We start from the raw sequence: 22,429 nt of genomic DNA, 5'->3' as shown, positions 1-22,429 counted from the left end.
GTGTAAAAACGTCTATACAAATAAATGTTGATTTGATATAGAAAATACAGAAGAAGATAAGGACCAGATCTCAGCTACCAGACACTCTACCCTCCTCTAGCCCTCTCTCGTTTCCTTCAAATTAACTTTTTATTTCTCTCTCTTTCTTACCCTCTGATTATTGTTACTGTACTCTTCCTGTACAATGTCTCTCCTCTCATTTTCTCACTCCCACCCTCTCTCTCCCACCCTCTCTCTCCCACCCTCTCTCTCCCACCCTCTCTCTCCCTCTCAGTCACAGTTTTTCGCTGGCCTCTCTCCCTCTCAATTACAGTTTTTCGCTGGCCTCTCTCTCCCTCTCTCTCCCTCTCAGTTACAGTCTTCCCTGGCCTCTCTCCCTTGTGCAGGCTGGACCCAGGTGAGTTGCAGTACGCCCAGACGATGGTGTTTGCCGTGGAGGAAATCAACAACAGTTCGGAGCTGCTCCCGGATGTGTCTCTGGGCTACAGGATCTACGACTCGTGTCCCAGCATCCCTCTCTCTGTGAGGGCCTCTCTGTCCCTGATGAACAGGTATGAGGAGCAAGAAGGGAACTGCTCCAGGCCCTCCACTGTGTACGCCGTCATAGGGGAGACCACCTCCACCTCCACCATAGGCATCGCAAGCACTATGGGGCCCTTCCACATACCTGTGGTGAGTGTGTGAATGAGGGCTGTGTCTGTGTGTGTGCAGGTGTGTTTTTGTGAGTTTGCCTACCTGTGAGAGCGTACGTGTAAAATATAATATGGATGCAAAAAACAATAAAGGTTTTCCCTCACAAAGGGCAATACAAGTTTCATATTTGCTGTTGCAAAATTGTTTAGCTATGCTGGTCTTGTGTTGCTCGTTTCCTCCAGATCAGCCACTCAGCCACCTGTGCGTGTCTGAGCGACCGGAGAGCGTACCCCTCCTTCTTCAGGACCATCCCCAGTGACCTCTACCAGAGCAGAGCCCTGGCAAAGCTGGTGAAGCACTTTGGCTGGACCTGGGTGGGGGCCATCCGGACCAACAGCGACTACGGCAACAACGGCATGGCCGCCTTCCTGGAGGCGGCCAAGGCTGAGGGCGTGTGCGTGGAGTACTCCCTGGCAATCTACAGGACGGACCCCAGGAAGTGGTTCCTGAAGGTGGTGGAGGTCATCAGAGAGTCCACCTCCAGGGTGATCGTGGCGTTCGCGGACGGCACTGACCTGGACATCCTGGTGAAGGAGCTGTTCCTGCAGAATGTCACAGGGCTCCAGTGGGTGGGCAGCGAGGGCTGGATCACCTACCGCTACATTGCCTCCCCCATCTTCTACGCCGTGGTCCAGGGGGCAGTGGGCTTTGCCGTGCCCAACGCCCACATCTCCGGACTGGGGGAGTTCATGGCCTCCAGCCGGCCTTCCGTCAGGCCTGGGGACCGGGGGCTGGTGGAGCTGTGGGAGGGCGTGTTCGGCTGCTTGCTTGATCCGTCCTCGGGGGGCGGGGCGAGGACATGCAGCGGGGAGGAGTCCCTGAGGAACACGGACTCCCGCTTCACAGACGTGACGGACGCCAGCCTGCTCAACAACGTGTACAAGGCCGTGTACGCCGTGGCCCACGCGCTGCACCTGTTGCTCACCTGCCGCCCGGGACGTGGCCCCTTCCAGAACAACACGTGTGCCGGCAGGGACCACATCCAGCCCTGGCAGGTAAACCAAGCAGCTCAGGTACAGGAGGAGCCGAGTCAGGTGTGAAAAGGAACCAAATCTTTCTGCTCCTCTTGCAGGTGTTCCACGCATTGAACCTGGTGAACTTCACCACCAAGCACGGAGAGAGGGTGTTCTTCGACGAGCAGGGCGACCCTGCGGCTCGCTACGCTCTGGTCAACTGGCAGATGGACACCACAGGCTACGTCCTGTTTGAGACCATCGGCTACTACGACGCCTCGCGGCCTGACGGACAGCAGTTTGAGATGACGGACGGCGTGGAAGCTGTATGGGCCGGCCAGAGAGCAGAGGTGACACAGAGCGTGTTTGTTTGCAATGTGTGTCCATGTGTGTGTGTGTGTGCAATAATTTAAACAACCCCTTTCCCCTCCCCTTCCTCACCTCTCTCCTTCCCCCTCCCCACCTCCACCCCCCACCCCCCCGCACCTCACCTCCCTTTCCCCTCTCTGCCCCAGGTCCCCCGGTCTGTCTGCAGCGAGAGCTGTCTTCCAGGCACGCGCCGAGCCTTCGTGAAGGGCAAACCTCTCTGCTGCTTCGACTGCCTCCCCTGCGCCGACAGAGAGTTCAGCAACGTCACAAGTGAGCCTGCTGGACTGGTGGCCTCGTTAGCCCTCCTCCTGTTCCTGCTGAGGAGAATCACAGGCAGAACTCTGCTGCTCTCCCTGAGGATGTCCCTGTTGCACTGCTTAAACGTGTTTCTGCTTTCAGACGCAGTCACGTGTGACACCTGCCTTCCGGAGTACAACTCAAACCAAGACAGGAATTCCTGTGATTTGAAACGCATCGAGTTCCTAACCTTCCATGAGCTGATGGGGGTTCTGCTGGTGACCTTGTCTGTGTTTGGAGGTTGTCTCACCATGACGATAGCTTTCATATTCTTCCACTACAGACAGACGCCCGTCGTCAGGGCCAACAACTCAGAGCTCAGCTTCCTGCTCCTCTTCTCCCTGACTCTGTGTTTCCTGTGTTCTCTCACCTTCATCGGCCGGCCCTCTGAGTGGTCCTGTATGCTGCGCCACACGGCGTTTGGGATCACCTTTGTCCTCTGCATCTCTTGTGTCCTGGGGAAGACTATAGTTGTGCTGATGGCCTTCAGGGCTACACGTCCAGGAAGTGATGTCATGAAATGGTTTGGGCCTCCACAGCAGAGACTCAGTGTCCTGGCTTTCACTCTTATCCAGGTCCTGATCTGTGTGCTGTGGTTAACAATCTCCCCTCCTTTCCCCTTTAAGAACATGGAACACTATAATGACAGGATCATTCTGGAATGTGCCTTAGGTTCTGCTGTGGGCTTCTGGGCTGTGCTGGGGTATATAGGACTCCTGGCTCTCTTGTGCTTTGTCCTGGCTTTCCTGGCGCGAAAGCTGCCTGATAACTTCAATGAAGCCAAGTTCATCACCTTCAGCATGTTGATATTCTGTGCTGTCTGGATCACCTTTATCCCAGCTTATGTCAGCTCTCCTGGGAAGTTCACGGTAGCTGTGGAGATCTTTGCCATCCTGGCCTCCAGTTTTGCTTTGTTGATATGCATATTTTTGCCTAAATGCTACATAATTTTACTGAAGCCAGAAACCAACACTAAAAAACACATGATGGGTAAGATGTCTGCAAAAAGCCTTTAAAGTGCACATTGAAAATGGATGTTATTTGTTATATTTGAATGGAAATGTTAGGACACAATCATATATACCCATGCTTATCATTAAACAATCTAAACAGTTTAATTACTGCTTTTGCCTTTGATTCAGATGTGATCATCGTTGTTATCTGCCTGTCATTTCTGTAGGCCCCAATCCTGATTTGTAAATAAACTGAAATCTCTGACTTCAGTCACTGAAGCAAACATTGGAGAAACAATGTTAACCCCCATATATGGACATAACATCACTGCCTGGGTGTGTCACTGCTTTAACCTGTTCATTAGTAGCGTCACATGTGGTCGTTCGAGAGCAGGCCCCACAGAGTACCGTCACACGTGTGATTCTGAACATTCCAACCGACTATTTTCCGATAGACAAAAACTATATGACAAACGCTATAGTATGGCTTCAAAATTTACAATTATGATGCTAACAAGTAACACTAGCAGGTAGTAGCATTGCTACGAGTATTATGCTAGGTTGCTAGGTAACGGAAGCTACCTAAAGCTAGCTAGCTTCCGTTTTGAAAAAATAACTCACTCTGGTGGAAGCGTCGGTAATATTTAGAACTCACTCCTTAACAGGTAGGAGACAAGTCTTGATTCCAAACAGTGTCATAAGCAGGTTAATGTCCAATCACCTGTACATGAAGCACTTAAAATGAATCCTCAATCAATACTATCATGAATCAATCCTATCGTTAATCAACATTATCTCATGATCAGAATACTGAATATATATATATGTATATATATATATTTATATATTAGTGCTGTCAAACGATACAAATATTTAATCATGATTAATCGCATTAATGTCATAGATAACTCGCGATTAATCTCAATTAATCGCATATTTTTATCTATTCTAAATGTCCCTTGATTTATTTTTGTCCCGTTATTTTTTCTCATTTTAATGCTCTTATCAACATGGAAAAGTGGATCGGATTTCTTTTTTTTTTAAACAACATTGCAATCACCTGGCTTTGACGAGGGGGCGGAGAATTTGCATCAGCTGTGTGCTTGGCCATCAAGTGGTATTTCAGACTGGACGTGCTGCGATAATAGCTCAGTTCACAACGACAAAACACACAGATCACTTTGGTCTTGTCAATGGAACCATTTGGCAACTTTTTAAAAGTAAACTTTCCATTCAGAATCTTATTGGCATCCATTTCGGCGTCTCGCTTTCGCCATCCACTCAAAACATAAAGTTATTGTGCTCTATAAATATATATATTTATAAATATATATATATATATTTATCCTCCCTCCCTCATCTCTCTCTCCCCTCCCTCCTGTTGCTCCTCCCTCCCTTCCTCTCTGCTTTCTCTTCCCTCCCTGCCCCCTTCCCTCCATCCCTCCCTCCTCTCTCACCCTCCCTCTCTCCTCCCCCCCTGAGCCCACAGCTCATGTGAAGGGAGGGTGTCAGACCGGCTCCCAGTCTCACCACCACACCAACCCTCTATAAAACCCAGACCAGCCCCAACATTTACACAGAAAACCAAACAACCACAGATCAGCATTCATATACCACAGGCACGCACAGCGCTCTTAAGGGCAGCCCTCCCTCACACGTGTACCAGAGTGTTTTAGAGTCAAGGCTTCCCTGCTGGTTCCTGGCATGACACGGCAGGAACACCTGGTTCCTCTTCTTCTTCTTCTGCTGCCGTCGATGCTGCGCCCCCCCTCCTGGGCGCGCGCCGTCTCCTGCTCTCCGCTGGGCTCGCCCGCCCTCCCTCTACTCTGGGCCGCGGGCGACGTCAACATCGGGGCCGTGTTCTCCCTCCACAGGAACCCCCTGGTCAGGGTTCACTCCTACACCTCGGAGCCAGAGCCGCTGACCTGTGAGACGTGGGTACCTGAGCTGCAGTACCTGACAGGACGTAGATCCAGCTGTGCCTTCAGCCTCTGTGCTCGCAGGGGAAATGATGCACTGAAACCTGTATCTCATACAGCCTCCGTGCTAGCAGGGGAAATTGTGGGAATGTGACATTACAATGTGGATGCAAAGTTTCTACAATGTTGATGGATTGTTGTTTCTGAAATTGTTTCAGCCATATGTTGTAAAACCTTAAATGTTTCTGTGCATAGGTTAATTAAGATATTATTGTATTTCTTCTTTTTTTTTCTTTTGACCTTTTTTTGACCTTAACAGTGCCCAGGTTATTTCACATATTGTAATTTCTAACATTTATTAACAGTTTTTACCTATGTGTCCAAAATATTTAATATATGACATTGTTGCTTTAATATTTTAAACCTTCTTAAACCTTTCCGCTTCGCCAAGATAATTTAACATACTTATTATATCAACCTTTGAAGCCTTGTCATACCTCCTTGTTCTGCCCAGGCTGAACCTGCGAGAGTTCCAGTTTGCCCAGACTCTGATCTTTGCTCTGGAGGAGATCAACAACAGCAGTGAGCTTCTGCCGGGCGTGTCTCTGGGCTACAGCATCCACGACACCTGTGGCTTTGTGCCCCTGGCTGTCCGCTCCGGCCTGGCCCTCATGAACCCTCCAGAGGGCCTGAGCAGGGGCTTTTCCTGCCCCAGGCCCCCAGGCGTGCTGGGCGTTGTGGGGGAGTCGGGCTCCTCTCCCACCATCGGGCTTGCCTCTGTGGCAGGGCCCTTCAGCATCCCAGTGGTGAGAGACGCAGTCAAGGCACCATGGTGCATCAGGGTCCGGAAGGCTGGTGATATACACTGCAGGTCGTTGAAGGCACTGTTGTTTGTCCTGCTAAAGGCTTGAGATTAACTGTCATTTTCATTTGGTTCATTTAATTTAATTGAGTTGGTTGTGTACAGATATACTCATAGCCTAAATGACCGGCTACATCTATGACCCTCCACTGAGAGGGAAAAGCATGACTAAAAACCCCCCTCACACACCCTCTCCCTCTCCCTGTCTAAAACCACACAGATCAGCCACTTTGCCACCTGTGCGTGTCTGAGCAACAGGAAACTGTACCCCTCCTTCTTCAGGACCATCCCCAGCGACTACTACCAGAGCAGAGCCCTGGCCAAGCTGGTGAAGCACTTCGGCTGGACCTGGGTGGGCGTCGTCAACAGCAACAACGACTATGGCAACAACGGAGCATCCGCTTTTGTCAAAATGGCGGCGGAGGAGGGTGTGTGTGTGGAGTACATGGAGGCCATCTACCGGACTGACCCCCGGGAGAGGCTGCTGGAGGTGGTCAGAGTGATGAGGACGGCCTCGTCCAGAGTGGTGCTGGCCTTCCTGGCTCTGGGGGACATCATCCCCCTGCTGGACTTGCTGGCTCTGGATGAAATCGCAGGGCTGCAGTGGGTCGCCAGCGAGTCCTGGATCACCTCTAAGTACCTGCTGCAGTCGGAATCATACGGCTTCCTGAAGGGCGCGTTGGGATTCGCCGTCGGGGACGCTCGCATGGACGGGTTGAAGGGGTTCTTGGAAGCCGTGCACCCCTCCCAGGCCCCGGGCAACTCTCTCCTCAGGGAGTTCTGGGAGATGGTGTTTGGGTGTTGGATGGAGGAGGGTGGGGGTGGGGGCAGAGGGAGGGCCAGGTGCACAGGAGAGGAGAGCCTCTCAGGCCTGAACAACCTGTACACTGACACGTCAGAGCTCAGGATAACCAGTAAGGTTTACACAGCCGTGTACGCCCTCGCTCACGCTCTCCACAAACTGCTGACCAGGACCAACACCACCAGAGACAGCACCCTGTCCAGCATCAGCCCCCAGCAGGTCACTACATGTTCTCATTCTGCAGAAGCTGAGAGGAGGGAAGTTGAGAGTGTGACCTCTCTTGATCTGCAGTTCTTGATCCACCTCTGAGCTGGTATACACAACCTGGTCAGTTTAAAACAGGTTTACCTGATGGCCCAGAGCGATCACATAGTCTCTCATATCCATCCTGTGCCTGCAGATCAAGAGGTTGCAGGTTCAAATCCCCCTCTCGTTTGTGCCTTGCTTTGGATACAAGTGTCTGGTATGATAACAGATTATTAGGATGTGACATTGTCACCCCCATGGGACGGCCCGTGTGGGTTTCTCCCCAGGTTCTGGAGTCCCTGAGAGGGGTGCGGTTCCAGGTGAAGACCGGGGAGGAGGTGTCCTTCAGCGCCAGTGGAGACCCCCCGGCGCGCTACGACCTGGTCAACTGGCAGCAGCTCGACCACGGGGCCTGGGGGTTCAGGACTGTGGGGCTCTACGACGCCTCGCTGGCCCCAGAGAAGCAGCTCAGCTTCAGACACGCTCTGGCCTGGGCTCAGGGTCACACTGAGGTCAGCTTCAGACACGCTCTGGCCTGGGCTCAGGGTCACACTGAGGTCAGCTTCAGACACGCTCTGGGCTCAGGGTCACACTGAGGTCAGCTTCAGACACGCTCTGGCCTGGGCTCAGGGTCACACTGAGGTCAGCTTCAGACACGCTCTGGGCTCAGGGTCACACTGAGGTCAGCTTCAGACACGCTCTGGGCTCAGGGTCACACTGAGGTCAGCTTCAGCCACTCTCTGGGCTCAGGGTCACACTGAGGTCAGCTTCAGCCACGCTCTGGCCTGGGCTCAGGGTCACACTGAGGTCAGCTTCAGACACGCTCTGGGCTCAGGGTCACACTGAGGTCAGCTTCAGACACGCTCTGGCCTGGGCTCAGGGTCACACTGAGGTCAGCTTCAGACACGCTCTGGCCTGGGCTCAGGGTCACACTGAGGTCAGCTTCAGACACGCTCTGGCCTGGGCTCAGGGTCACACTGAGGTCAGCTTCAGCCACTCTCTGGGCTCAGGGTCACACTGAGGTCAGCTTCAGACACGCTCTGGGCTCAGGGTCACACTGAGGTCAGCTTCAGACACGCTCTGGGCTCAGGGTCACACTGAGGTCAGCTTCAGACACGCTCTGGGCTCAGGGTCACACTGAGGTCAGCTTCAGACACGCTCTGGGCTCAGGGTCACACTCAGGTCAAGACACAGCCCCTGAAAACGTGTCCACCAAACACCACAGCCCCTCTGGAACCACATTTGGGACTGAGTTGTAAATTCTCCAACACAACATCTGTGTCAACTTATTTACACCAACAATCTTCAACAGTAGAGGTTGTTGAATAGTTCTGCTCTGTCATGCCATACAGTTGATTCGTCCTCTTGCAGGTGCCTGTGTCTGTGTGCAGTGAGAGATGTCCCCCAGGAACTCGTAAGGCCGTGCAGAAAGGAAAGCCTGTCTGCTGCTACGACTGTCTCCCATGTGCAGAGGGAGAGATCAGCAACCACACAGGTGATGAAGGAGCAAGCACTAGAAATCATTGTAGAAAGAGTTTTAATTTTGGTCAAGCCCTTGAAGTGTCAGTAAACTCTTCAACCTCTTTCTGGAATAAATCACCTGTAATGTATTCTTACACTTAGCTAAACTCATCAATACTGGTCTGGATTGTGAAGAATCTTTGTAAAAGGGTTATTTTTTATAATTTGATGGTTCCGGCTATATTTTTTCACCCTTTTGGTGTAAAACATTTGAAGAAATTTGTGACATATGATTTATTTGTTTAGGTACTCTGTCGTATCACATGGAGGGGTTTTGTAAGATAATTGGCCTTTTGAGGAAGATCCTAAAGTAATTACTTATTAAAATATAAAGACAAAAAACCCAACTTCCAACTTTTCATAAAAGATCTTTCCTCATTTCCTTACAGATTCAAACAACTGTGTTCCTTGCGACTTGGAGTTCTGGTCCAATGACAACAGAGACCGGTGTGTGTTGAAAACTGTTGAATTCCTCTCCTTTGAAGAAATCATGGGGATTCTCCTGGTTATTTTCTCCTTGTCTGGGGCCTTAGTTACCACTTTGATAGCAGTTGTGTTTTTCAAATTTAAGGACACACCCATTGTCAGGGCCAACAACTCAGAGCTCAGCTTCCTGCTCCTCTTCTCCCTGACTCTGTGTTTCCTGTGTTCTCTCACCTTCATCGGCCGGCCCTCTGAGTGGTCCTGTATGCTGCGCCACACGGCGTTTGGGATCACCTTTGTCCTCTGCATCTCTTGTGTCCTGGGGAAGACTATAGTTGTGCTGATGGCCTTCAGGGCCACACTTCCAGGAAGTGATGTCATGAAATGGTTTGGGCCTCCACAGCAGAGACTCAGTGTCCTGGCTTTCACTCTTATCCAGGTCCTGATCTGTGTGCTGTGGTTAACAATCTCCCCTCCTTTCCCCTTTAAGAACATGGAACACTATAATGACAGGATCATTCTAGAATGTGCCTTAGGTTCTGCTGTGGGCTTCTGGGCTGTGCTGGGGTATATAGGACTCCTGGCTCTCTTGTGCTTTGTCCTGGCTTTCCTGGCGCGAAAGCTGCCAGATAACTTCAATGAAGCCAAGTTCATCACCTTCAGCATGTTGATATTCTGTGCTGTCTGGATCACCTTTATCCCAGCTTATGTCAGCTCTCCTGGGAAATTCACGGTAGCTGTGGAGATCTTTGCCATCCTGGCCTCCAGTTTTGCTTTACTTTTCTGTATTTTTGGCCCGAAATGTTTCATCATATTACTGAGGCCTGAGCAGAATACTAAGAAACACATAATGGGGAAAACTGCCTCAAAGTCCCTTTAAATAAAAATGCAACTACTCTATACGCTTCAAACACCTTAACAAAAACATGTAGAAATTACTTCCACATCAACAAGTCAAGTATGTCAAATATTGCAATTCCTTATTAAATAATTTGATTATTCCTTTAGTATGTGCACTGTTGGTGTGTAGGTAGCAGTGCTGCCCTCTAGTGGACAATGACAGGGCTGCTCTACTTCCACAGACTGCATCTCCACATACGTCTGCTCTCTGGAACAGAGACCCTCCATTCCTGTCTGAACCTGTCCCGGGCCCAGCCCAGTGCTCCCCACACCTGTCTGAACCTGTCTCTCCAGACCTGTTTCCTCTGTCTCACCTTGCCCCAGGCCCAGGCCATCCCAAGTCTGACTTTAACACAGACCTGTTACCTCTGTCTCACCTTGCCCCAGGCCCAGGCCATCCCAAGTCTGACTCTAACACAGACCTGTTTCCTCTGTCTCACCTTGCCCCAGGCCCAGGCCATCCCAAGTCTGACTCTAACACAGACCTGTTTCCTCTGTCTCACCTTGCCCCAGGCCCAGGCCATCCCAAGTCTGACTCTAACACAGACCTGTTTCCTCTGTCTCACCTTGCCCCAGGCCCAGGCCATCCCAAGTCTGACTTTAACACAGACCTGTTACCTCTGTCTCACCTTGCCCCAAGCCCAGGCCATCCCAAGTCTGACTCTAAACCAGGCCTGGACTCTGGAACAGTCCAAGAGTCTCCACACCTGTCTAAACCTGCCACTAGACCAGACCAGAACTCTCCACATCTATCATCTGTGGCTGAGTCTGTCTCTCTCTGGTCTGATGTGGACCACCATGGTCTACTACCTCTTCAGAAATGACATAGACTTCCTCAACCTGATCCTGTAAGCTGGCTTGTGGCCCAGAAACCTGGGTTTTAAGGTTTACATGCAACCACAGAGTTATGTTCAAAAGAAAATTGGTGTCCATCTATTGAGTGATATCTATGACTACGTTTTGCTGTCTTGCCACTGCTGAATAAATATTATATTAAATGTTTTTAATGAACCAACAATCATAAAGCGCTCGAATCTGTTTCTTTAACAATGTAATCAGTGGATCTGAAGTGTATTTTAGACCAGTATTTGGTGTCCTTGTGAACTAGTTGGACGTCATCTTTCACTGCCCAAAATGAACCGTCCCAAACTGAACTTGACCTGTCCCAAAATGTAAATTTTTGTTTTTGCATTTTGACATTCTGACATGTGTCTAGGTTTTTTGCAACACAATTTAAGTAATCCATACAGTCGTGAGGCTCAAATAAATGTCAGAATTTTAATTTGAATACTTACAAAATATAATACACAATGTTCTTGTTTCATAGTGGGGCTAACACAGTGGTATGGTGTAGTTAAAAGGTTTCTGAAGGTTCTCGGCGTCACCAAATCAATTCTGCTTAAGGCCCCATAAAGGCTTGGGCTGTTCCTGCTCTGCTTTACTCTGCTCTGCTTTACTCTGCTCTGCTTTACTCTGCTCTGCTTTACTCTCCCCACTCTCTCTCCTCTCCTTTCTCTGTGGGTGAAAAAAAAGTTTAGAAAGGTTCAAAATATATTTTCGAAAAAGTTTCTAAAGGTTTAAAAAATTATTTGGATAAAATGTTTTCAGAAAATGTTTTTTTTTTTTTTTTTAGTTTTTTTTAATCGTTGAAGAAAAACATTTCTAAAGGTTTGAAAAATATTTTCCAAAATAGACCCACTTCAATCCACTATGCACACAACTTCCGCATGGTGCATAAGCCAAGGTCAACAACTTCCTGTAGCAAGCAGTTTACTTTAGCTAATTTTCGAACACAATGCCGTTTTTAATAATTGTCAGGAAATAGACATTTGAAAAAAAATCTGCATATTACGTTTGACCCTGGTAATTGCTCTGTCATATTTGTTCTTGTGGGTAATCTAACGTAACATGTATTTCTCAGTTTCTAACAAAAATATGGAAATGGAAGAGATGTTAATGAGAGCAATAGTTAAGGGTTAACAACCTGTTTGGGTTATTAAAAGTCAAGTTTCTAACTTCGAACTGAAGTTTTAGACCTGGCCTGGCCGTGGTAGTTACGCAGGTTACCTCTCTTTACAATGTGCTTACTGTGGCGCTGATGGACACTTGGACTTCTTTGATCGCTCAAATACATTTTTGCCATGTAAGCGAACTGTTTTGCTACTTGTGGTGTTGTTAAACATGTGTGATAAGCGCAGAACCTTTAGCTATGCAAGTGGGTCGCAAAGTGGAAAAGGTCGGGAATGGCTGAGCTGGATAGCGTTATTCAGTTCAATGCAGTGGAGATGGAATAGCCAGCTACGTGAGAGGCTAGCATGAGCTCACAAAACATAATTACCGTAAGAGGGAAAGGTTATTAGTTTTGATTTTCACAAATGTCATACAGATCATATGAATATGGCTACAGGTGGAAAGACTAGTTTTGAGTTTGTCTGACATCCTTAAGTGTTAGCCTAAATATAATACACAAACACTATACAGAAAAAGTTTATCAGATGTTACGCGACTTCAACGTTTCCGAAATCATCGAGCGACAGCCTCTCTTACACACACGCACTGAGATTCCTAGAATTATTGTTAGATTAATTTATTTTATTATAATTCAAGAACAGGGACTTTCCAGTCACTGAAATGCCAGTATGATGTCATTTCTACAACTCCCCTACCTTCTCCATGCTTCTTTTCCTCCCTCCCTTCCTCCTTCTCTCCTTTCCTTCCCCCCCCCCCCCCCTCGTCCACTGGGTCACAGGGGTGCTCCCCTCCCCCAGGCAGAATACTCTGCCACCCTGTCTGTTCTCCACCCACCATACATGGAACAGCACAGTATAAAACAGCACCAGCCCGGCCCTGGTCTGGTCTGGGCGCTTCTGACACCAGCGGAGTAGCAGCGATCTCTCCTCCAGACATGCAGCCCTCACAGAGGTGGCCAGAGCAAGGCTGGGCCCTCCTGCAGCTGCTGCTCCTGGGAACCTCCAGGGCCTCAGAGACCGTCTGCCAGAGGAGAGGGGCCTCAGACCTGCCCCAGCTGGCCAGAGAGGGGGACATCATGCTGGGGGGGATCTTGTCCTTCCACAGCAGCTGGAGAAACGTGGGCCGCGACTACGCTGACGTCCCCTCGGCCCTGCTGTGTGAAAGGTACCAACTGTCTCCACCTGGGAGACAACCAGAAGGTTATGTTTTTTTTTGTTGACAGTTTACTTTTGTATTCATTCTTGTATATGTTGCTTTTATCCAAAGAGATGTGTCAATAGTGCATATGAAACGTGAAGAAGAATATTGAGTGTCAGGATCAGTTGTCTTCTATTTGTGTGCAGGTAAACACGCAATAAGGAGTTTAACTGCAGTCAAGAATTGTTCTACACAGCACTGTATTTCACTGAGGGCATTGCTGTTGTATGGTACTTATTAATAGATATTCACAGAAAAATGACATTGAGAATGAGGGTTAGTTCATTTGGGAATGGGTATAGATAAGTGGAGTGTTTGACTGCAGATAAAGCAGTCCAGGTTCAAATCCTCAAAAAAGTATGTTACATTGGAAAGACTTTTGGTATTATCAGATGTGAGTTACAGTAGTATTGTAGTAGAGAAGGGAAGCCTCGTGTTTCAGGTGTGGTTCTGGCAGTCTAAATTTCAGGGCATTCCAGGAGGCCCAAGCGATGATCTTTGCCATTGAGGAGATTAACAACAGCTCGGCCCTCCTTCCTGGCATCACTCTGGGATACAAGATCTACGACTCCTGCGGGTCCATAGCCAGGGGAGTGAGGGTGGCTCTCGCCCTGGCTAATGGGAACGAGGACTCATCCCCGGCCTCATCCCCAGCCTCTAACTGCAGTAGACCAGCCCAGGTCCAGGCCATCCTGGGGGAATCCTCCTCCTCTCCCTGCATGGCCATAGCTACCGTCCTGGGGCCCTTCCGTATCCCTGTGGTGGGTAGTTCAACCACACAGAGAGCCTCTCTGCTGGAAAACTCCAGGCATGCTCTTTGCTCATAATTTAAAGCTGTCAATGCTTTCCACAGTGACATCTTTTAAAGCTTTAAATCTTTTTGGCAAGGATATTTCCAGTCCAATTAGTCCTAATTCTAGCACTAATGCACTAATTCCATTTCAGATTCATAGAGTATGTGTCATTGAGTCACATATTATAAATACTGTGTATTTCAAGGGGGCATTTCCAGGAAAATAGTTTTTTTATATCTGTAAACCTTCCCTGTTAAATCAAGGGTATGTGTTTAAATTTCTCCCCAGATCAGTCACTTCGCCACCTGCGCCTGTCTCAGTGACAAAGCCCGCTACCCCTCCTTCCTCAGGACCATCCCCAGCGACCTCTACCAGAGCCGGGCCCTGGCCCAGCTGGTGAAGTACTTTGGCTGGACCTGGGTGGGGGCCATCCGGACCAATGACGACTACGGCAACAACGGCATGGCGGCGTTCACGGAGCAGGCGGAGCGGCTGGGAATCTGCCTGGAGTACTCCGTCTCCTTCTTCAGGAACGACCCCAGGGAGAAGCTGCAGAGAGTGGTGGACAGCATCCAGGCGTCCTCCTCCAGGGTCATCGTCTCCTTCATGTCCTACATGGACTTGGAGGTAAACACTTCAACTTTATTGTGTCCAAACAAAAATCTGCCTCGGAATTCTGTGCTGCAGTTCGTAAACGTAAAAAAAACATTGACACAAATCTTACATGTGTATGTAAAAGCATCCTTCACACAACATACAAAGTGATAACACCTTCATATAACACAAGCACTTGAACCAGAGTATTACTTCATAGAAATAATAGCCGTAATTGCTGCAGGGACAAATTTGTTTAGGTATTTATTCCTTTTGCATTTTGGAACCCTGAATCTTTTACCAGAGGGGAGAAGCTGGTACTCTGAGTGGAGGATGTGAGACAGAAACTGTTCTGTGCTTGTTTTAAGGTGCTGGTTCGTGAGCTGGACCGCCACAACCTGACTGGGTACCAGTGGGTTGGCACTGAGGGCTGGATCACCGACTCCTACACTGCCACCATGGAGGGCCACCATGTCCTGGACGGGGCCATAGGCCTCGCCATCCCTAAGGCTGAGGTCACAGGCATGAGGGAGTTCATGCTGGACGTGAAGCCTCTGAACACCTCCGGCAGCCTGCTGTTCACAGAGTTCTGGGAGGCTCTGTTTGACTGCAGGTTCCAGCGTGCAGCGAGCGGAGCGCAGGCGGGGTGGAGGGAGTGTACAGGGCAGGAGGACCTGACAGGCATGCAGAACACCTTCACGGACATGTCGCTCATGGCCATCTTTAACAACATGTACAAGGGTGTGCACGCTGTGGCCCACGCGCTCCACCGCCTGCTGAGCTGTGGGCAGACATGTGCCGGTCGCATGCAGCCAGACCCACACACGGTGAGTTACATCCACACTGCTGATCTCAGGCTTATGTCTGTGACACCGGACCTGAAACGGTACGATTTGTTGCCTGACAGTAACCAGTTGCTCTGAAGGAAAGCAAGTCGTAACTGAAGAAAATAAAAATTAAGATCATTGTTACAATTATATACTTTTTTACTGATTTATTCTATTGTTCAACATAGTTAATTTTGTTACAAAGGAACTTTGAGTGGCCAAACATTTCACTTTTTTATTTGATTTTTTTTCCTTTCTTTTTTTTTTTTAGATCTTAGAGGAGATTAAAAAGGTCCGCTTCCAGACCAAAGAGGGAGAGGAGGTGTATTTCAATGAGAATGGAGATCCAGCTGCCAAGTACGACATCATTAACTGGCAGCCGAGAGCAGACGGCAGCGTGGGCTTTGTGGTGGTGGGTCTGTACGACGCCTCCGTACCCGCCCACAAACAGCTGACTGTGAGGAACATCCCTCTGGTCTGGGCCCACAGCTCCACACAGGTGGGGCCTGCCAGCCGAGAAACACATCACATCATGATAATGTGTTCATTAAGCAGATGCTTTCATTTGTAAGGTTGATTCGTCCTCTGTGTCCTGCAGGTGCCTGTGTCTGTGTGCAGTGAGAGATGTCCCCCAGGAACTCGTAAGGCCGTGCAGAAAGGAAAGCCTGTGTGCTGCTACGACTGTCTCCCATGTGCAGAGGGAGAGATCAGCAACCACACAGGTGATGTGTGGCTATTAACTAAAACATTTTTTTTAAACACTATATATCCCAGCACACAAACAGTCACCCGCCTACAGGATACCAATCAAACAAACTTTAATTATGAAATCTAAATATCGGTCTACATTGTGGGCATACAGGCAACAGCGTTCACCTTCACAATATCTAAGTTTGTAACTAATCGATTTCATTTATTTTTTAGATTCTATAACCTGTGTGAAATGTCATTCCGAATTCTGGTCGAACGCGAGGAGAGAGAGCTGTGAGAGGAAAGACACAGAGTTCCTGTCCTATGAAGAGGTCATGGGCGCGCTTCTGACCTCTGTCTCGCTGCTTGGGACGTGCATGACTGGTGTTGTGGCGTTCATTTTCTTCAGGTACAAGAACACTCCCATCGTCAGGGCCAACAACTCAGAGCTCAGCTTCCTGCTCCTCTTCTCCCTGGCTCTGTGTTTCCTGTGTTCTCTCACCTTCATCGGCCGGCCCTCTGAGTGGTCCTGTATGCTGCGCCACACGGCGTTTGGGATCACCTTTGTCCTCTGCATCTCTTGTGTTCTGGGGAAGACTATAGTGGTGCTGATGGCCTTCAGGGCCACACTTCCAGGAAGTGATGTCATGAAATGGTTTGGGCCTCCACAGCAGAGACTCAGTGTCCTGGCTTTCACTCTCATCCAGGTCCTGATCTGTGTGCTGTGGTTAACAATCTCCCCTCCTTTCCCCTTTAAGAACATGGAACACTATAATGACAGGATCATTCTAGAATGTGCCTTAGGTTCTGCTGTGGGCTTCTGGGCTGTGCTGGGGTATATAGGACTCCTGGCTCTCTTGTGCTTTGTCCTGGCTTTCCTGGCCCGAAAGCTGCCTGATAACTTCAATGAAGCCAAGTTCATCACCTTCAGCATGTTGATTTTCTGTGCTGTCTGGATCACCTTTATCCCAGCTTATGTCAGCTCTCCTGGGAAGTTCACTGTAGCTGTGGAGATCTTTGCCATCCTGGCCTCCAGTTTTGGTTTACTTTTCTGCATATTTATTCCAAAATGTTACATCATTTTACTCAAACCTGAGAAAAATACCAGAAAGAGCATGATGATGGGGAAAAAGGCTTTGAAATCCTTATGACTGACAGATGGACTGAGAATGTACAGTAAGGCCTATTTAAAGTTGATTGTTAAAATTTAAATCTCAACTGTATTAAAATGTTAAATGAATAATTAAACATTTTAAAAACCCACCAAAAGAGACGTTTTCATTCTGGCTGTCAAAGTTAACGCGTTAATAACAGCAGCAGCAGCAGCAGCAGCAGCGTTAGCACTGTAGCAGTAGCAGCAGCAGCTTTCGCTCGTGTAACAAATGGCAGACAACACTCGCAAAGGAAGCGAGCAGCTGAGTGAGTTCAACAAAATACAAACTGTCTTGTTCAATATTCAAGTCAATCTGTGGTTGTATCTGAAGTATATTTGAGTGAGATTTGAATATTATGGAGCAGGATATCGTAGTAGTCTGTGAGACAACATGTCTTAAATGTAGGCTATTTTATTTTTTCAGAAGTCACATTTTGTAGATGGTTATTATAGCTACAGCAGTAGTTTGTGAGTGAATAAAACTCCCTCACAATTTAAGTTTTGTTCCATCTGAACTTCTTATATGGACATTACATCCAGTTAGGCCTATTTTAAGTTTTCTAACCTTTTAATGTTTTTTTAAAATAATTTATTGGTCAAACATTTTTAACAGATTAAATAGTTTCTGATTAATTGCGATTAATCGCGATTAATCATGTGAAATAATGCGATTAATTGCAATTAGATATTTTAATCGCTTGACAGCCCTAGCTTTTATTGATGTTCTCAAAATGAATATTAAGTGTATGAGACCTCATATAATGAGAGTTTTATCTAATTATTTAGTTAGAAATGAAAACATCAAGGAGAGAATATACCATCAACAACACATTGTCACACCAAAGCGCAATCACATTTCCATAAAAAAAATATTAGATGAACTTGTTAGAAGTTAAGAAATGTTATTTTCATGTTTAAAAATGTCTTGATATTTCAGCATGTCTTTCTTTTCATATGCCTATATTTCTGCATGTTCTACATCTCTGTCTATCGATATTTCTGTATTTGTATAGCGATATGTTTCTGTAATTTCATGATTTTATGTCTGTCTGTCTGTAATTCTGTACATCTGCATGTCTTTCATCCTCCCTGACTGAAGGTGTCTCATGCTTGATGTTGCTGTCAGGTGTCTGGTGTTCTCCAGAGACCTGGTGCCCCAGCTTCTCCAGCAGTGTCAGGGCTCTCTGCCTGGGCTCAGGGTCTACATAAGGGCTGGGGCTGTGTGGCTGGAGGACAAGCCTGCAGAGAAGAGAGACCAGCAGTGAGAGCAGAGAGGAGCTGGAGACACGAGTCAGCAGAGCAAAGCCATGCAGAGGCTGGTCCTGTTAGCCCTGCTGTTTGGGCTGGGAGACCCCGTGTGCCGGCTGCAGGGGAGGGCTCAGCCCCCAGAGCTGGCCCATGATGGGGACCTCGTCATCGGAGGCATCTTCTCTTTCCGCACGAGGCAAAACGGGGTCATTGACCGCTACGAGACGATTCCAGACACACGTGAATGCTTAGAGTATGAGCCATTATTTAGAATTTTTTTTTATGTTTTTCTGAAGTTACATTTTTCTGTTCAATATTTTCATTCATGTGAAATATGTTTGATCACTACCTATAACTTTTGTACTACTTAGTTGCTGATCCCGTCTTTGCAACAACATGACTGTTCGGTCATTTCTAAGCTTCAATTTCAGAGAGTTCCAGTTTGCTCAAACCATGATCTTTGCGATCGAGGAGATCAACAGCAACGCAGACATCCTGCCAGGTGTCAGGCTCGGATACAACATCTACAACAACTGTGGTACCATGGATATCCTGAGGGCGGCCATGGCGCTGCTGAGCGGCCAGGAGACAGTCGTCGGTGACAGTAGCTGCAGCGACACGGTCCCAGCCATCCTGGGCCACTCTGGCTCCACGCCCACTATAGCGTTCGCCCGGCTGGTGGGGAGATTTCAGATACCAGTGGTACGAATCACAGAAATATTACAAAACAGCCGAGACGCATCGCAGTCCTGCTCAGTTTGTGTCATGTGAATACTGCGGTCTGATATCTGCAACTTGATGTTAATGCACTGTTTGAAGAACAGTTGCAAATGTAATCTCAAACTAGATCTTGATTGATGCTTGCTAACTTTTTATTCCTTTTTGTGTTTTATTGAAATTCCCACCTTCTTCAACACAGATCAGCCACTTTGCCACCTGTGCGTGTCTGAGCGACAGGAGAGAGTACCCCTCCTTCTTCAGGACCATCCCCAGCGACTACTACCAGAGCAGAGCCCTGGCCAAGCTGGTGAAGCACTTCGGCTGGACCTGGGTGGGGGCCGTGTGCAGTGACAATGATTACGGTCTCAATGGCATGGCCACCTTCATTCAAGCTGCACACAAGGAGGGAGTTTGCTTAGAGTACTCTGAGGCTTTTGAAAGTTCAGGGCCGATTAATAAGTTACTCAGGGTAGTTGAGATCATTAAGAAGTCCACTTCCAAGGTTATCGTAGCCTTTGTGACACAAAGGGAGATCAAGGTGCTGGTACAGGAGCTGTACAGACAGAATATCTCAGGGCTGCAGTGGATTGGCAGTGATGCCTGGATCACGGACACGTCCCTAATTGACAGCCAGGAACTGGGTATCCTGGTGGGATCTGTGGGGTTTGCTGTCAGCACGGCTCACATCCCCGGCCTTGGGGAGCATCTGAAGCAGGTCCACCCCTCCCAGTTCCCCAACAGCATGTTTTTCAGAGACTTCTGGGAAACGGTTTTTGACTGCTCTCTGAATGAGAATGTGGAAAGTCATAGAATGCCATGCAATGGCTCTGAGAGTCTGAAACATGTGAACAACGAGTTCACAGACGTGTCCGATGTGAGGTTTTCTAATAACGTGTACAAGGCAGTGTATGCAGTGGCTCATGCCCTGCACAACCTGCTCTCCTGTGAGCCCGGCCAGGGCCCGTTCTCTAACAGGAGCTGTGCTCAACTCACACACATCCAGCCGTGGCAGGTGAGCAGTCATACCAACACACCATGGGCTCAAACCCACACTGACAAAATCCCACTTCATTTTTTTTCTATGTCTCAAAACAATTCTGCCATTCCGCCAATAGGTTCTACATTACTTGCAGACGGTGAATTTCACCTCCAAGGGGGAAAGTGTTTTTTTTGACAGCAATGGAGACTCTCCAGCCAGATATGAGCTTGTTAGTTTGCAGCCAGCCCAAAGTGGCACCATAAAAGCTTTGACTATCGGTATCTATGATGCTTCCTTGCCTGCCAGTCACCAGTTCATGCGACACAACACCACTGTTGTCTGGGGAGGAGGGGAGACCAAGGTAAACCTGACTTTCCTTTCAGGGATTATTAAAGTTATGTGTTATCTACTCTAATCTACAACAAAAAAATATATAAAAGTAAAACTGTTGTATGAATACTAATATAATCGGTTTCAGTAATACTCATATCTCCATATTTACCAATAGGAAAACATTTGAAACTCTATTCGTTTTCTTTCTTTGTGGCAAAAGCAAATGTCATTAACATCAAGTACCCGTCTGTTAAATGAGATACTATGTTTCTCCTTTGTCTTTGTGTCTTGCAGGTCCCTGTGTCTGTGTGCAGTGAGAGATGTCCCCCAGGAACTCGTAAGGCCGTGCAGAAAGGAAAGCCTGTCTGCTGCTACGACTGTATCCCATGTGCAGAGGGAGAGATCAGCAACCACACAGGTGATACACACACTCTCTTAACAGCAGAGACTTTAACCACACCATATTTGCTGTAAAAGGTTGTGAAATAAAAATAATAATTTTTTATATCCCAGGCTTTATTCTTTATGACACAAATGAAAGAGTTTGTCAATTCATACATATTTATTGTGTTTAAATGTGTTGCAGACTCCCTAGACTGTGTGAAGTGTGCACTTGAATACTGGTCCAACAGACAGAGAGACGGCTGCGTACCCAAACAAATAGAATTCTTGGCTTATGATGAAACCATGGGAGCAATCCTAGTCTTTTGTTCATTGCTGGGGATCTCTCTGACTCTGGGAACCATCCTCATCTTCTACTGTAGCAGAACCACGCCGATCGTCAGGGCCAACAACTCAGAGCTCAGCTTCCTGCTCCTCTTCTCCCTGACTCTGTGTTTCCTGTGTTCTCTCACCTTCATCGGCCGGCCCTCTGAGTGGTCCTGTATGCTGCGCCACACGGCGTTTGGGATCACCTTTGTCCTCTGCATCTCTTGTGTCCTGGGGAAGACTATAGTTGTGCTGATGGCCTTCAGGGCCACACTTCCAGGAAGTGATGTCATGAAATGGTTTGGGCCTCCACAGCAGAGACTCAGTGTCCTGGCTTTCACTCTTATCCAGGTCCTGATCTGTGTGCTGTGGTTAACAATCTCCCCTCCTTTCCCCTTTAAGAACATGGAACACTATAATGACAGGATCATTCTAGAATGTGCCTTAGGGTCTGCTGTGGGCTTCTGGGCTGTGCTGGGGTATATAGGACTCCTGGCTCTCTTGTGCTTTGTCCTGGCTTTCCTGGCCCGAAAGCTGCCTGATAACTTCAATGAAGCCAAGTTCATCACCTTCAGCATGTTGATATTCTGTACTGTCTGGATCACCTTTATCCCAGCTTATGTCAGCTCTCCTGGGAAATTCACGGTAGCTGTGGAGATCTTTGCCATCCTGGCCTCCAGTTTTGCTTTACTTTTCTGTATTTTTGGCCCGAAATGTTTAATCATATTACTGAGGCCTGAGCACAATACTAAGAAGCATATCATGGGGAAGACCTCCAAAGACATCCACTATTAGCCAGAGTCAATTTGACACTTGCAAATAATCCCTCAGTTTGAAATTGTGACTAAGGTACAGCAAACACAACAAACTATTTGCATGTTGCTTTGAATAAAATGATCAGCTAAATGAATAAAATGTAATGTAAGTGAAACCAAATTCAACTGAACCACTGATATCGCATTACATGATAAATATAGTTGTATATATTTGAATAAGTCCTGTAGCAGAACTGATTATATGCTTTCCATAGTTCTAATATTATAATATTCCTATGAATACAAATCATTTTCAATTGTATGCCTTTATGGCCGTAGAAAAGTAATCTTTGGTTTTATGAATTTGATAAAACCTGAAAACATGTTTAAAGTTAAAAATGCCACTCAGATAGACAATGATGTAATGATTGTTGACAGTAAAAAAGTGATTTGTGAGTAAGTGGATTGGATGTGACTTTCATCATCTAACCATAACATACACTTACAGACACAGACAGACAG

General features: G+C 47.6%; 3 protein-coding genes and 1 pseudogene across 11 annotated transcripts; all 4 read left to right on the top strand.

The window, feature by feature from the left end:
• The first annotated feature begins 386 nt into the window (after positions 1 to 386).
• olfcj1 (olfactory receptor C family, j1) lies at positions 387 to 3,476 on the top strand. 2 transcript variants are annotated; one of them, XM_084674126.1, is made up of 5 exons: positions 387 to 672; positions 876 to 1,688; positions 1,766 to 1,996; positions 2,162 to 2,285; positions 2,415 to 3,476. In XM_084674126.1, the coding sequence occupies exons 1-5, from the start codon at positions 421 to 423 to the stop codon at positions 3,326 to 3,328; spliced, it is 2,334 nt and encodes a 777-aa protein (XP_084530252.1). In that variant the 5' UTR covers positions 387 to 420; the 3' UTR covers positions 3,329 to 3,476. The 2 variants fall into 2 exon arrangements, with proteins under 2 accessions (XP_084530252.1, XP_084530250.1); XM_084674124.1 differs by having other exon boundaries at positions 391 to 672; positions 2,162 to 3,476.
• A 1,544-nt stretch (positions 3,477 to 5,020) lies between these two features.
• On the top strand, positions 5,021 to 9,957 carry LOC146257946 (extracellular calcium-sensing receptor-like; annotated as a pseudogene).
• Positions 9,958 to 13,582: 3,625 nt separating this feature from the next.
• Positions 13,583 to 17,269, top strand: LOC146257945 (extracellular calcium-sensing receptor-like). Of its 4 annotated transcripts, none has more exons than XM_084674118.1 (6): positions 13,583 to 13,867; positions 14,189 to 14,527; positions 14,863 to 15,064; positions 15,276 to 15,295; positions 15,920 to 16,043; positions 16,246 to 17,269. In XM_084674118.1, the coding sequence occupies exons 1-6, from the start codon at positions 13,598 to 13,600 to the stop codon at positions 17,160 to 17,162; spliced, it is 1,872 nt and encodes a 623-aa protein (XP_084530244.1). In that variant the 5' UTR covers positions 13,583 to 13,597; the 3' UTR covers positions 17,163 to 17,269. The 4 variants fall into 4 exon arrangements, with proteins under 4 accessions (XP_084530244.1, XP_084530243.1, XP_084530242.1 ...); XM_084674117.1 differs by adding an exon at positions 15,605 to 15,820 and having other exon boundaries at positions 14,863 to 15,360; XM_084674116.1 differs by adding an exon at positions 15,593 to 15,820 and having other exon boundaries at positions 14,863 to 15,360.
• Positions 17,270 to 18,838: 1,569 nt separating this feature from the next.
• Positions 18,839 to 21,947, top strand: LOC146257944 (extracellular calcium-sensing receptor-like). 5 transcript variants are annotated; one of them, XM_084674132.1, is made up of 5 exons: positions 18,839 to 19,111; positions 19,332 to 19,901; positions 20,248 to 20,355; positions 20,739 to 20,862; positions 21,040 to 21,947. In XM_084674132.1, exons 1-5 carry the CDS (start codon positions 18,866 to 18,868, stop codon positions 21,945 to 21,947), a joined length of 1,956 nt encoding a protein of 651 aa, XP_084530258.1. In that variant the 5' UTR covers positions 18,839 to 18,865. The 5 variants fall into 5 exon arrangements, with proteins under 5 accessions (XP_084530258.1, XP_084530257.1, XP_084530255.1 ...); XM_084674131.1 differs by having other exon boundaries at positions 18,839 to 19,114; positions 19,332 to 20,114; positions 20,248 to 20,472; positions 21,031 to 21,947; XM_084674129.1 differs by having other exon boundaries at positions 18,839 to 19,114; positions 19,332 to 20,144; positions 20,248 to 20,472.
• The last annotated feature ends 482 nt before the right edge of the window (positions 21,948 to 22,429 follow it).

The sequence above is a fragment of the Hypomesus nipponensis genome, chromosome 15 (assembly GCF_054491055.1).
Source record: "Hypomesus nipponensis isolate SF chromosome 15, ASM5449105v1, whole genome shotgun sequence".
NCBI classification, from domain to species: domain Eukaryota; kingdom Metazoa; phylum Chordata; class Actinopteri; order Osmeriformes; family Osmeridae; genus Hypomesus; species Hypomesus nipponensis.
The sequence above is the reverse complement of the archived record's forward strand: the minus strand, read 5'-3'. Positions and strand labels throughout refer to the sequence as shown.